Source organism: Wyeomyia smithii, chromosome 2, assembly GCF_029784165.1.
Source record: "Wyeomyia smithii strain HCP4-BCI-WySm-NY-G18 chromosome 2, ASM2978416v1, whole genome shotgun sequence".
Classification (NCBI taxonomy): Eukaryota; Metazoa; Arthropoda; class Insecta; order Diptera; family Culicidae; genus Wyeomyia; species Wyeomyia smithii.
Window position 1 is genome coordinate 241,193,983 of NC_073695.1, and position 13,155 is coordinate 241,207,137.

Here is a 13,155-nt window from a genome sequence, read left to right on the forward strand (position 1 = left end):
TGTGATTGTAACAACCATTATCAGATAGTCGTGTTTCCTATCGCATGTGCTGTTACTTGACTGGAGAAGCATGTTATTGCTTTTTAAGTTACAAATTTGCTACGAAAGAGAAAATTTCTCATTATTGGTTTGAAAAAAAAAACAAGACAAAAATCTTCGCGTAGGACCTAATAAAACTCACTTAGAACAATATTAAAAAATGAAATATTTCCATTAAATTCTGTTGTCAACTCTTAGATGCTCTGAGAAGTTTCAAATTTAGTAAAATATTTCGACATTAACACCCAAAAATTTAATAATATCAATCTCCTACCTCAGGGAATAGATACATTTCACTGTCCCAGTTACAGAATCGTCCGACAACCAATCAAAGTTTTTCGTTGATTTATGATCCTAAAATTTCTTCAATCTAAAGGCTAAAGATTGATTACTTGAAATATGTAGGTATGCAGTAATTCAAGAGTGCAAATATTTAGAAATAATATCAACATTTGCCAGATACATTTTTGCTTCATATTAAATTTTGGTAAAATTAAAACAAGTTGAACGAAGCTATTGTTTTTTTGAAATTAGAAAAGCATTCCACAAAGTTCTGATAAAAAACTGTGCGCAAAGATCTATCAATTAAACAATATAATGTACACGGTCTCCTAATTTTAATATATTTTTTACGTAATCTCCTCAAGCATTTTTCAGAATTTTTTTTTCCTATCTACTGTGTCTTGAACATTGAAATTCTCGTCGGCCCTTTGGATTTCTGCTCTAACCTTTTGTCAAACGCAGTTGTACTGTGAATATATTGCTTTTGTTTTTCGTTTAGGATTTATAAAAAAAGTTGAACGAATAATAAAGCATTGGTAGCATGAAAATTGAAGAATGATTTAAACCAGGAGACGTACATGGAAAATGGTTCATTTAAAAAAAAATAACAGAATAATTTCACATTACTGGTCGATGTTATAAGAATAGGTGACGTATTTTGTTATTTTTTCGATGATGTCTTCGATGCCCATTTTGTTCTCATACACGCTAAACTAACTAACCAATTCGAACGACAAACAGTCATCTTTTGTCGTGGAACCCCACTGGCCTACTGCAGTGCCGCGTGGCTGACGCAAGGTAGAGAGTTAAACTTTCCTCAACACCTGTCCCAGCGTTGCGACGGAATTTTCCCATCGCTCGCACCGGTACACTACAATAACGCGGTGACTTTTTGGCTAACGGTTGTCGAAAGCGCAACTCACACAGTCTGATTAAATATTCACACATTTGTAGTTCTTGTTAGGTTCGTTTTTTTTTTATTTTTGCTCCTCCTGTTTACTCGAAGCGTTTTCTCAGTTTTCCCACACTGTGAACAAAAAGAACTTCTCATCCAGCTAGTCGACGACTGTGGCACTAACAGGATTTTGTCGCGTCCGCTGTTGTCATCGTGGTTCTTCCTTGTAGTCCCGGGAGCTGACGAGATGTTGTTTACTGCTCTGATCTGATCTGAAGGTCTCGGGGAAGCATCTTCCGCCGTTCGTTTGCTGGCAGGAGAAAACTTTTCTTTCTGTTCACTGTATTACAGTGCTGCTGCACTCCCGCACTGGGCTACCGAGGGAGAAACTTTTGCTTTGGTAACAAGCGAGTTTCGGTTCTTGTTTTCCAAGCTAGTTTTCCCTATCAACGACGCCAATGGCTGCTGCGATGCACCAACTAACTAAGGTAAAGCTGCAATTATTGACTTACTGGAAGACTGTCGACGTTCATAGAAAATCGATGAAGCAAAATAATTAGATTTACTGACGGGTTTTAGGAACTTCGTCCGTACCAAAATGTCATCAATTTGCCGATATTTGATCTCTAACCCTAGGCAACTACCGGAACCGGGACGGGTTTCTCCGATAAGACGAGTAGCTCTCCGCAGTGCCAGTGGCGCAGGCGGTAGTGGTTTTAATTGAATAACTCTGTCGAGCGTAATGAGACTTAATTAAGGATAAAATTCCCGTATGTTTTGGGTAAAGGAAGAAAAGAAGAAAGTCGGTTTCCACTATTCTTTGAATGCATAATTAACCATGGAGATATGCAAAGGATGTTGTTCCATCCACTTACTTATTATCATGTTTCGAAATTATCCGGAGCAGAAAAACTCTTCACACCTGAGAATTCACAAGGATACTAACGATTTTATGTTTTCTCTTTCTCTCTCTCGTCTCGTGTGCAGGTAAGCCACATTATTAATTCGCCGTTTTGGTTGGTGCATCAGGAACTTCGTTTGAGAGGCGGGTGGTAAATGAATGTTCTACCCACTAACGAGCACGTTTGAGGACATGTTATTCACGGCACTAGGGGGCACTTCGCCGGTGGCAAATCACTTAATGGCAGCAACATCAAAGACAAGTAAGGCCAACCTCAAAGTTACTTTACCAACACAATATTCTATCAATTAAAACAAAAACCAACCCACCAGCATCACTCCGAACGACATCCAAGAGACACAAGCATCAAGCGGATTCTAATTGATTTTATCGCTCCGGTGCGATGTGTTATAGAAAACTTTTTATAAATTCAAAAATACCGTCATTAATATTCATATCGAACGCCCCCGTCTCACACCGTTCAATTTAGCAAAATTCCTCGAGCCACGCTTATCAGACCGTAAAGATCTGCTAAAAGCAGCTTATTAACGGCTCCGCCTTTTTTCGCTCTCCGGTTGCTTGGATTTCGGGCTCCCCCCATCGCTGTCAGTCGCAGTCGGCTAGATTGCTGGCGATGTGCCGAAGATAACATCCAAAGTGGCTACCCGAAAAAAATAACATTAACAAAACATCAAAAAAACCTTAAAAATTGCTGTAATTGTACATAGCTATACCATAATTTAACTATGTTTTTCATTGTAGATGCATCAATTTTACATTCAATATCATTGTCCAGAACAATAAAAAACATCGTTTTTGCCATTTTTACAATGGAGAATCCCATACATTTAGAAGTGACTGACAATGTTTTTCATGGTAAAATTATTGTCGGTGGTAGACTCAACAACAAAAAACGTTGTTAAAACATGGTAATGACAACAATCGCTTACAAGCTTATACAGTAAAAATACCGTGTTTTTTATGAACCATAAAAAACACGGTATTTTTACTGTAAGCCAATGGACAAAGGACAATGATATTTAATGTAAAATTGATGCATCTACAATGAAAAACATAGTAAAATTATGGTATAACTATATACAGTTACAGCAATTTTTAAGGTTTTTTCAATGTTTTGTTAATGTTATTTTTTTTCGGGTAGACTATCGACAGCCAGCAGTGGTGTTGAGATGCGCTCCATCCGCAGCTAAACTAAAATTAGCAAATTGATAATAGCTTTCGTAGTGGCGGGCTGAGCTGAGTCTGCAAACAAACTCCTCTGTTCGTTTATAGTTTTTATGGCGGTTTTTTGGAACTTATTAAATTTGAATTCTATTTTCGGTTTTAAACAAAGCAGCTTCACTAAAAATGTTACCTTTTCTTTCATCTCACGGTTGTTACCTAATTTTCCAATTGAAATTCTTAATTGCGAATTAAATCAATGAATCCTTATTTCACGAGAACATCGAGAAGTAATGGTAGAAATTAAATCGTTTGTTTCTCCATAACTCTGCAATGCTGGAACCGATGTCCACCAAACTTGACACGTGTGTTTCTTACAAAAAGGAAGACGTCACTAATGTATTGGAAAGTGTGAGGGGTAACCTCCCAATTGATATGATATTCTAGATTGTTCGTTGATTGTGGGTATTTTCTGGATGAAATCGATGAGTATGGGCTCTCGTTCATATCTGGAGATCAGAAGATGATATTTTCAGAACACGAATAACGTTTAGATTATCTGCGAAACCTATGAGTCGACGCCTTTGCTCAAAACCGTTTCGATGCCCGCTCATCAGATTACACCCTCGAGAGCAATCTTGAACAAAGTGCCGGATCCGAGAATGTTCCAAGTACGCACACATAACATATCATTGGATCCAAGGTTGCATGCCATAGTTGGTCTCGATCAACTGTATCATACGCTGCCTTAAAATTCAAGAAGACGTGATGAATGCGCGCGTTATACTCCGAAATTTGCGAAACATCTACCGGAGCGTAAAAATTTGCACCGTAGTAGCGCGTGCTTGCGTAAAACCTGCTTAAAAATGCGCTACAAATCCTTTTGCCAATGAAGACAACCGGTGAAGCTGGACCTGAGAGAGAACTTTGTAGGTGGCGTTGATCAGCGTTATTCCACGCACGGTACTACCGCGGTAGTTGCTATGCATAGTCTTTCTTCTTTTTAAATCCTGGAAATTACCCAGTGAAGCGACATTATTAGTGTCTCTTTGCTATGTTCATATAGTTCTGCCCGAAGTATATTTTTTTCCTGCAGCTCTATTGAATTTCCCGTTTGATTTCCAGAATATCGGAAACTGGGACACTGCTATCGTTTGTAGGTACTCCAAAGTCAACTTCCTCTCGACCTTCTTCCGTTGCACCGCTATTGAGGTACTCATCAAAAAGCTGCTTCCACTTGTTAACCACATCGCGCACGCTTATGATCAAGTTTCTCTTCACATCCTCACATTTATCTAGACCCGGTGTGTAGTCTTTACGAATATTGTTCACGTAAAGCCTGCGTGTGTTAATGGCTCGAAATAGTCCTCCTTGCTGGTCCTTTATTATCCAATATCCTATGTCCGAAGGGCCATGCTACCAAGTCTAGTGATGGAACTACCATCTTGAGTATAGCGTTCGAGACAACATGTTTCTTATTTCAGCCGCCCGTTCCAGGTCAGTCCCTTTCGTGAGCTGCCTCTTACTTGAGGAACAGACGCTCAGATAGACTGGGTTTCCCACCATGGTTTGATTGCAATATTATAATAGCGTACTTGCAAAATATGCACGCCCCTTCCGGCCTTGATAAATTTCTCCGCATTTTTCACGACAAAATTGTTCTTACGCGTCTGGCTTGCCCAGAAATTCTCGCGCAGCTGGGGGACGTTGGTCGAATTCGCCGACTTACCACAATACCACATCGATATTCAGCCGCTCCATCTTCTCCAGCGATCGCTTCCAGTAGTGGGCTGCCGCCCTGGTCAGAGCACCGCTTCTTCGCTCTTATGCTATCTTTTGATGAACGACGCTACTTCTGGCCGGCACTTCGTACTATAAATTTGCCCGTTCACGGCCAGTTTGGAATGGATGAAGACCGGCTTCGACATCCTCTTATTGTCAGCCACAGCAGTACTTTTCTAAACTTCCTTCGTGGGAAAAGTAAAATACGAAGTGCCCTGCCAGTCGTTGCCATCCAGGGTGAGAAAGGTCTAGTCATCCAACACCGCCGCTACGTCGCGGATCGCTGGAAAAATCGACTTAACCATCTTATTCAGCCACTGGCACTGCGCCATTGCCTGCAGTTCCGAGACTAGTGGACGGGACTACTGCTTCCTGGCATGTATGTCCATTAGGCTGTCCCAAAAAAAAATCGATGTTGAAGAGATTCATACTAATTGGAAGTTGTAAGAACTGTCTTTTGTGTGTAGCCAAAATGGTGAAAGCCCAACATCGTTCAAAGATGATAGGAATGAGCAATCTAAAAAACAATTCCCCTTTGTAATGGTAAGTCATCTGATACTTATTTAATTAACTAAACTTTCATCTCGACTATCATCACTTGCGTATAAAGACAACAAGATTAGCGTGATCATTTTCGTGAAAGGTTAAACAGCCTTGTATCTCCAGTACGAACTTCATATTGAGAAACATCGAATGCACGTGATGGGACTGATATGCGTAGAAATTACCTATTGGAAGACAAATTTCTCGGCATTGTTGTCCCAGTGGGTATTTTTATGGAAAAGAGTGTTAAATCGAAAAATCTTCAACTAGATTTATTGGAAACAGTCTATTGCAAGTTAAAACTTAGGTTAGAAGCCCATAATTGCATTTGTCACATTGACGCAATGCGTAAAAGTATTGTAAAACTTTTACATCGTTTTTCTCGTTTGCATGATTTTGGACATGGGACAAACTTGCGTAGAATCGCAGTTTATTGAAAAATGACTTTTTAAAGCTACGAAACCTCTATTTTTCACTTTTTGCAAATCTGTTCGATTCCCACATTTTTTCACATACAGTCGAATCCCTCTATAACGACACTTTTTATAGTGACAAATCTCGTTATAACGACATTCTCAACGGTACCATCAGTACCCGGTACAGTCCCTTGCGATGTCGCTATAAAGGGATTCGACTGTATTTTTTTATTTTTGTAGAGTTAATTTTAAATATTTAAAAATGGTTTGGTTCAGCATTGCATTCAAGTATTTGACACGCAAAGAAGAAAGAAAGAGAAAGTCGAAATGTTCTACAAAAATACTGTAAATAATATTTTCTTTCAATTTAGGGCTCAGCAAACTTTCCACATCGTTTTTTATTTAGGACACCCTAAAGTCCATGTTCGCCTTCGGGCTTTCCTTCGATGCGCTGATTATTGTCCAATAGTGCCAAGATGTTGTAGAATTAGATGTCCACAAAGTGCCGCACGATGTCCGTTTTCGACACAGCCCACATCTGACTCCGTTCAGATCCAGCTCCGTTCAGCTAAACGGTTAGAGTTGGACTGATAAACCTCTCAAATTTTTCCCACTGACTCATGCGTTACTATGATTGATAGTGCAGGGTAGTTTCGTCAGTGTGTGTGAAGGTAAACCCATGAAAAATCGGCAGTCTTCATCCATTTTTTATTGCAAATCTTACCTCCCACTATTGGTAATACTGGACACCGACATTGGTGTCCGACGCCGCATGTCCTGAATCCTGAAATTGTGACTTCCATTTTCTGGCAAAATCTATCTCTTAAATATGAGAAATTTTGTAAGCAGGTGGGTGACAGTCAAAGTCAAACAGCAAAATTCTCTGAGATTGTCAGAGGCAGGAAACATAAACAGAAAAAATCCTAAAATGAAGGGTTGTGATAAAGAAAATTAGAAAAGTTTATAGGAATAATGAAAGAGATAGAGATAGAGATAGAGATAGAGCTAGAGCTAGAGCTAGTGCTAGAGCTAGAGCCAGAGCTAGAGCTACAGCTCAAGCTAGAGCTAGAGTTAGAGATAGAGCAAGAGCTAGAGCTAGAGCTTGAGCAAGAGCTAGAGCTAGAGCTAGAGCTAGAGCTGGAGCTAGAGCTAGAGCTAGAGCTAGAGCTAGAGCTAGAGTTAGAGCTAGAGCTAGAGCTAGAGCTAGAGCTAGAGCTAGAGCTAGAGCTAGAGCTAGAGCAAGACCTAGAGCTAGCGCTAGAGCTAGAGCTAAAGCTAGAGCTAGCGCTACAGCTACAGCTAAAGCTAGAGCTAGAGCTAGAGCTAGAGATAGAGATAGAGCTAGAGCTAGAGCTAGAGCTAGAGCTAGAGCTAGAGCTAGAGCTAGAGCTAGAGCTAGAGCTAGAGCTAGAGCTAGAGCTAGAGCTAGAGCTAGAGCTAGAGCTAGAGCTAGAGCTAGAGTTAGAGCTAGAGCTAGAGCTAGAGCTAGAGCTAGAGCTAGAGCTAGAGCTAGAGCTCGAGCTAGAGCTAGAGCTAGAGCTAGAGCTAGAGCTCGAGCTAGAACTAGAGCTAAAGCTAGAGCTAGAGCTAGAGCTAAAGCCAGGGATAGATATAGAAATAGAGATAGAGCTGGAGCTAAAGATAGAAATAAAGATAGAACTGGAGCTAAAGATAGAAATAAAGATATATATGGGTCATTCCATACGAAGTGTACATGAAACTTGGACACGACCATAACTGATTTTGTTAAAGTTGGAGGAATTATTCAGATACCGTCTCTTTGGAAAAATCCCAATTTTGGTGTCGATTGGAATACCCCCCGCTCTCCAAGACCCCCCTCTTTATTGCAAAGTCGAGTTTTTTTTTCAAAAATCTCTTTTTCCTTTTTCTTACAATTCATAGACGTAAGATGTCCGAAAAATACTGACAGATGATTTTTAAAGAAAATAAACCAAGAAATCCAGAAAAAATATAAGTTTTGACCGGAAACACCAGACAAATTATTTGTATATTTGAAAACAAAATTTACATTTTTCGGCAAATGCAGTCATTTTTATTTTGAATTTGATAATTTCATCGTGTTCCTTGGAAAATTTCCCATAAGAAACAACTATTATCGGGCAATGCAGCCAATTTCATTTTAAATTTGATGGTTTCATTGTGTATCTCGGCAAATTTTACGTAAGAGCACTTACCACTCCGTGGTAATATGACCCAATCTTGAGATATAACAGTTTTACGAAAAATTAATTACGAAATTCAGAACTTCTGGGTGTCTTACGTCTATAAATTGTGAAAAAAAAATAATTACGAAGTTTACAACTTTTTTCGTAAAAATGTTATATCTCGAGATTGGCTCATATTACCTCGAGATAAGAGTTGTTTCTTATGTGAAATTTTCCAAAAAAAACATAATGAAATTATCAAATTTAAAATAAAAATGGCATTTGCCGAAAAATGTAAATTTAGTTTTCAAATACAAGAATAATTTATCTGGCAACACTTCCGGTCAAAACTTATATTTTTTCTGGATTCCTTGGTTTATTTTCCTTAAAAATCATATATCAGTATTTTTCGGTCATCTCACGTCTATGAATTGTAAGAAAAAGAAAAAAGAGATTTTGAATAAAAAATGCGTGACTTTGCAATAAACAGGGGGGTCCCACAGAGCGGGGGGTATTCCGATCGACACCAAATTTGGGATTTTTTCAAAGTGACAGTAGATGAATGATTCTCCCAACTTTGAGTAAAATCTGTGATGGTCGTGTCCAAGTTTGTGCTTTTTCGTGGTCACTTCGTTTGGAATGACCCATTTAGAAATAGATATAGAGATAGAGGTAGAGATAAAGTTAGAGATAGATAGCAAAATAGAGAGATAGCGAGAGAGAGAGGGAGAAATATGCATACAGACACTGATACCGATACAGATTTTTCTGTGCAAATATTTGCTGTAACTTAAAATTGAATTAATTATACTCAGAAATCTAAACCTAACCTTAAAACTATTTGATGAACTAGATAAAGAACAAACAAAAAATTCAAAAATCGTTACAACAAAATCAAAAATACTGTTTACAGTAAACTATCTTCGAGCGTGAGCAGATCTTTGCATCGCGTGATCGTCAATTTTTAAAGCTATTGTATTTTACTAATCATACTGGGCACAATCATAATAGCGAGATCGAAGTATTTTATAAATTACCTACTTCAAGAAAAAACTTTAATGAGCTTGAATGAGTCTGCTTAGATGATGAATAAGCTAAGTCACCTATTGAAAATGAAAACTGGCAAAATTCCATGCATTGAAAAACCAAAATCCCTGAAAAATGCGAAAATGAATATGCAACAGCATAGAACTCAAGGCCACAGCATAGACAAAATCCAAACTAATCACAATTGGAATATTATCATTCCGAACCCATATCGCGTTGACTTACATGATCTCAAAATAAATAATTGAAATAATGTTTATATATTGCAACATTTATCCAAGAGCTAAAATTTTTTGGAAAATAAACGCGTGAAATCGAAACAAATGTTTGTAAACTTCAGATTCAAAATACCAATCAAAACATCCAATTAATAGATTTCGGCTAATTCGCTTGCACTAATTATCAGACTCATTAGAGGTAAAAATCAATTGAGCTTGAGCTTGAGCTTGACGGCCGCACATTTTGTGGTTGCTCCTTCGTGACAGATCCGAGCTGGTGAATTTGCACAGAGATCCACGTATGTGGCAACTTAGAAATAGTTTATCATCTTCAATGAACACCAATTCCGTAGCTTCCGCTTTGTATAAATCCCTAACGGCACCGGTCACGTCCTTACGGTCGTTAGGGTGAGGAAGGAGGTGTCAAAGTCGCTGTTGTTGGAGAACGAGTTAACCTCTGCATCTCCACGACTGCGACGGAAACGAAGAGTAGTGTCACCGTGGTAAGTAACGTAATCGAACGACGTTACGCGGGACGTTTACTCACTAAGAAGGGCGAGCAATGAGTATCTTCCATTTCAAACACCGCGAATCATTACGAGCGGCGCGCGAGAATCATCCATCGCTCTAAGCTCCAGGCGTTTAAACGTTCGTCTATCACGAATCCCAAGTAGTTAAGCGCACTCCGACAGACGTGGTTTCTTGAAAGGTAGACATTACGTTATCATGGTAAATAGTATACTGAATCTATTCAGGTACTAACCCCAATGAGTTACGCGATTCTGCCAAGTCCATTTATCCAAATCTCCAGATAAACAACAACTGGAAAACAAACTCGAATAATTGGGCATTTTAAACAAAAAACTAACGCGCACTTTTTTCTTATTTTGTATAGATTTTGTGTAATTCGAACTATAACATAACATAAATATCATTTCTTGTATTGTAATTCGGAGAGTTATACCAAAAACGGTTGTCAAAAATATTGATTTTCGAAAAAATATCTTTTTCTCACTCGTAGGAAGACTAGTCACAAAAGTGTTAGTATCGAAAATAAAATCAATTTTCACTATAAAATTTTTTGAAAGACACCATTGCTTAAAAATGAAACTCAAATCTGCAAAATACTGAATTTTAGAAGTATTACCGGCGTACTCCTGAAGTGAATTTTTATTGCTTCGTTTATCTATTCCCAAGCAGACGGTACTTCAAGCACTTAGTTTGTTGGTACTCTAAGTACCTAATGCGTTGGGAGGTTTCTATCGTTTTCCGTTCAAAATAAACAAAAAACAAATAGTAGTAAAACTTATACTCAGAACCTTCACTAAAAATACTTATTTTATATGAAGAAAAATAACTTTGTTACCGGTATGAAATTTGCGAGTTAAGAATGAAACTTAAAAATGAGAACTGTTTTCTGTTATCAGAACTTAACACCCAATTCAAAATTTCCATCTCCCTCTTTTCATTTCATATTTCGCATACCTCACTGATTACTGCTTAGTTCTGATATCTTATGTATTAATCTTCATTTGAACTTTTTTGTGACTTATACATGATTTTCCAAAAAAAATTTCTGTTGTTCTTTATAACTCCCATGTTTTTAAACTTTAGTGGTTGAGTTTCGATTTTTAATTTTGGATTCTCCATATTCAAAGTATTCAGATCATGATCGACTTTTATAAGTAAGCCATACGTTATCAAATCGTATGACGCAGAAAATCGAACAACACGATATTCTCTATTCCAAAAAAGACAGACCCAGCTTATCCCAGTCCCATTCGGAAATATTTCGCTATTAACAATCAGCAACGAAACCACAAAATCACTATCACGTTGTTCACCATTCTACCCAGCAGCATCAGCATCAGCATCATTGTCGTTGTCAGCAAGCCTGAACCGGTAACTCCCACGCAGTTTTGGGCAGCTCGGCAGCCGAAGGATGGGAGCAACAGACCACAAGTATCTCCTGGAAGAAAACAGCCCCAAGAGGGTCGGCCGCCGTATTTTTTGTGTATGTGTTTGAGTGCCTTTTCCTAATCAAGATCTCCGGAAAAAGTACCTCATTCTCGACTATTGTTTTGTCTTTCTGTAAACCCTTCCTCCTAGTGTTGCCTCATACCTGGCTGCGGTTTGGATACCTTTTAGCACAGAAAATAGGTATTCCGGATAATGACGATTCCACTCACTCACCATGACAATGACATTATAATCCTTATCGGGCAAGTGGAATCTGCAGTTGGTGGGCGACGTACAGCGAAGGCAGCGTTCCTAATCGGAACGAGTGAAGGGGCAATTCGAGCCTTTTTGTGGTCCTGCTCCCCATCCTCCTTGCCACCGAAAGCTTGACTCAAACTGTACCGATGAAAGCTTCCTACCTCAGTACTTTCCGTAGTAGTAGCTTCGCAGGCAGAAAAGCAAAAGACGGTCATTATTTTGTTGATATGTATGTAGCCAACTGCCGAGCAGCACTGCATTCTTGTCTCGTGCTCCAACTCCATGCCCTTAGGAGGCAAACGAAGTCGAGACAAAACAGCGGCAAACCGAATCTCATTTGAATATCATTAATATTTGCAATTCGCGAAACTGTATCTAAAATCTTGGTCGATTTCTGCTGCTACTACTGCTGCTGCTGCTCGATCCAGTAAAGAGACACAGGCTGTAGCAGGAACCACGATTTCATCCGTGGTGTCCGGAACAACAACGGTGGCACCGACCCAGATCTGTGCGCTGGCTTCGGGATGGTTAGCGAAAAACGAGCGCGGTTTCCAGTGACGCGGCTGCGGTTGCTGGAATTTACTTCGTTCGAAACTGGAAGACCGGCTGGGGAGAGCAAAAAAAAACATACAATTTGAGAATATGAGATTCGCGTTAGAGTGGCAGAATTGAGATGATAGAATTATACGGAATGCAGCGCTAGCAACCAGATGTGCAGTTGGTGGTTACTTGTCACAGAATAGGGTTTCTGTGGATAGATGATGGGTTTGCAAATGACGAAAAATGATGGCTGAAACTCTCAGATAATTGTGAAATTAAGGTAAAAGTCATTATGGGAATAAGTTTAGATAAAAATGTAACCATAAAAAAGAACTATTATATTCAATAACGAACATATTTGGTTTCTTCCTGCTTAATATTTTAACATTTAAGACAATTTTGATTCACAGAATACAGAATAACACAAAAATGTTCAAGTCGCTGATTCTTCCTCATTTCACATATGGACAATTCATGTATCAGCGGCATCCCTTATCAATCCCATACCATCAATCCCAGATCAATCAATGTGCACAATCTGAATAGGTATTCTAGTGTGTCAGATTGCCACGAAATGTTCTTAGGGTGTCAATTTTATAAGTTATATTGCTATAGAACGTACACTTACATTCGCAAAATTATTAAATCTAGAAAGCCGCATTATCGAAAATAGTTGTGGACGTTGCATAATTTATTTATAAATAAAAACACATTAAAAAACTAAGCTTACATAAAAAAGAGTGAAAACTGATTTTATTAAAAATATTTAAAAATTAACACAAATTAAAAATTAAAAACAAATAAAAAATTTAAAATTTCATAAAATTAAAAAATAAACAGAATTGTCAAATAAAAAAACACTGATTATTTTTTTAATAATTATTGCAGGAAATTACAACATTGAAACAGTTAATTTTTTAACAATTGA

At 38.3% G+C, this 13,155-nt stretch overlaps 1 protein-coding gene across 1 annotated transcript; it reads right to left on the minus strand.

Moving 5' to 3' along the window:
* Nucleotides 1–1,856: 1,856 nt before the first annotated feature.
* On the minus strand, nucleotides 1,857–11,902 carry LOC129720503 (uncharacterized protein DDB_G0271670-like). Its single transcript, XM_055671984.1, has 4 exons — nucleotides 11,664–11,902; nucleotides 7,047–7,633; nucleotides 4,464–4,696; nucleotides 1,857–1,946 (listed from the first exon to the last, which is right to left on the minus strand). Exons 1-4 carry the CDS (start codon nucleotides 11,900–11,902, stop codon nucleotides 1,857–1,859), a joined length of 1,149 nt encoding a protein of 382 aa, XP_055527959.1.
* Nucleotides 11,903–13,155: the final 1,253 nt, after the last annotated feature.

Coding starts and splice junctions, on each gene's coding strand:
- LOC129720503 (XM_055671984.1), bottom strand. CDS start 11,902: ATGACCGTCTTTTGCTTTTCTGCCTGCGAAGCTACTACTACGGAAAGT. Junction 4,697..7,046: donor TAGCACTAGCTCTAGCTCTA/GCTCTATCTCTA, acceptor CTTCGGACATAG/GATATTGGATAATAAAGGAC. Junction 1,947..4,463: donor GAGAGGAAGTTGACTTTGGA/GTACCTACAAAC, acceptor TACGCTCGACAG/AGTTATTCAATTAAAACCAC.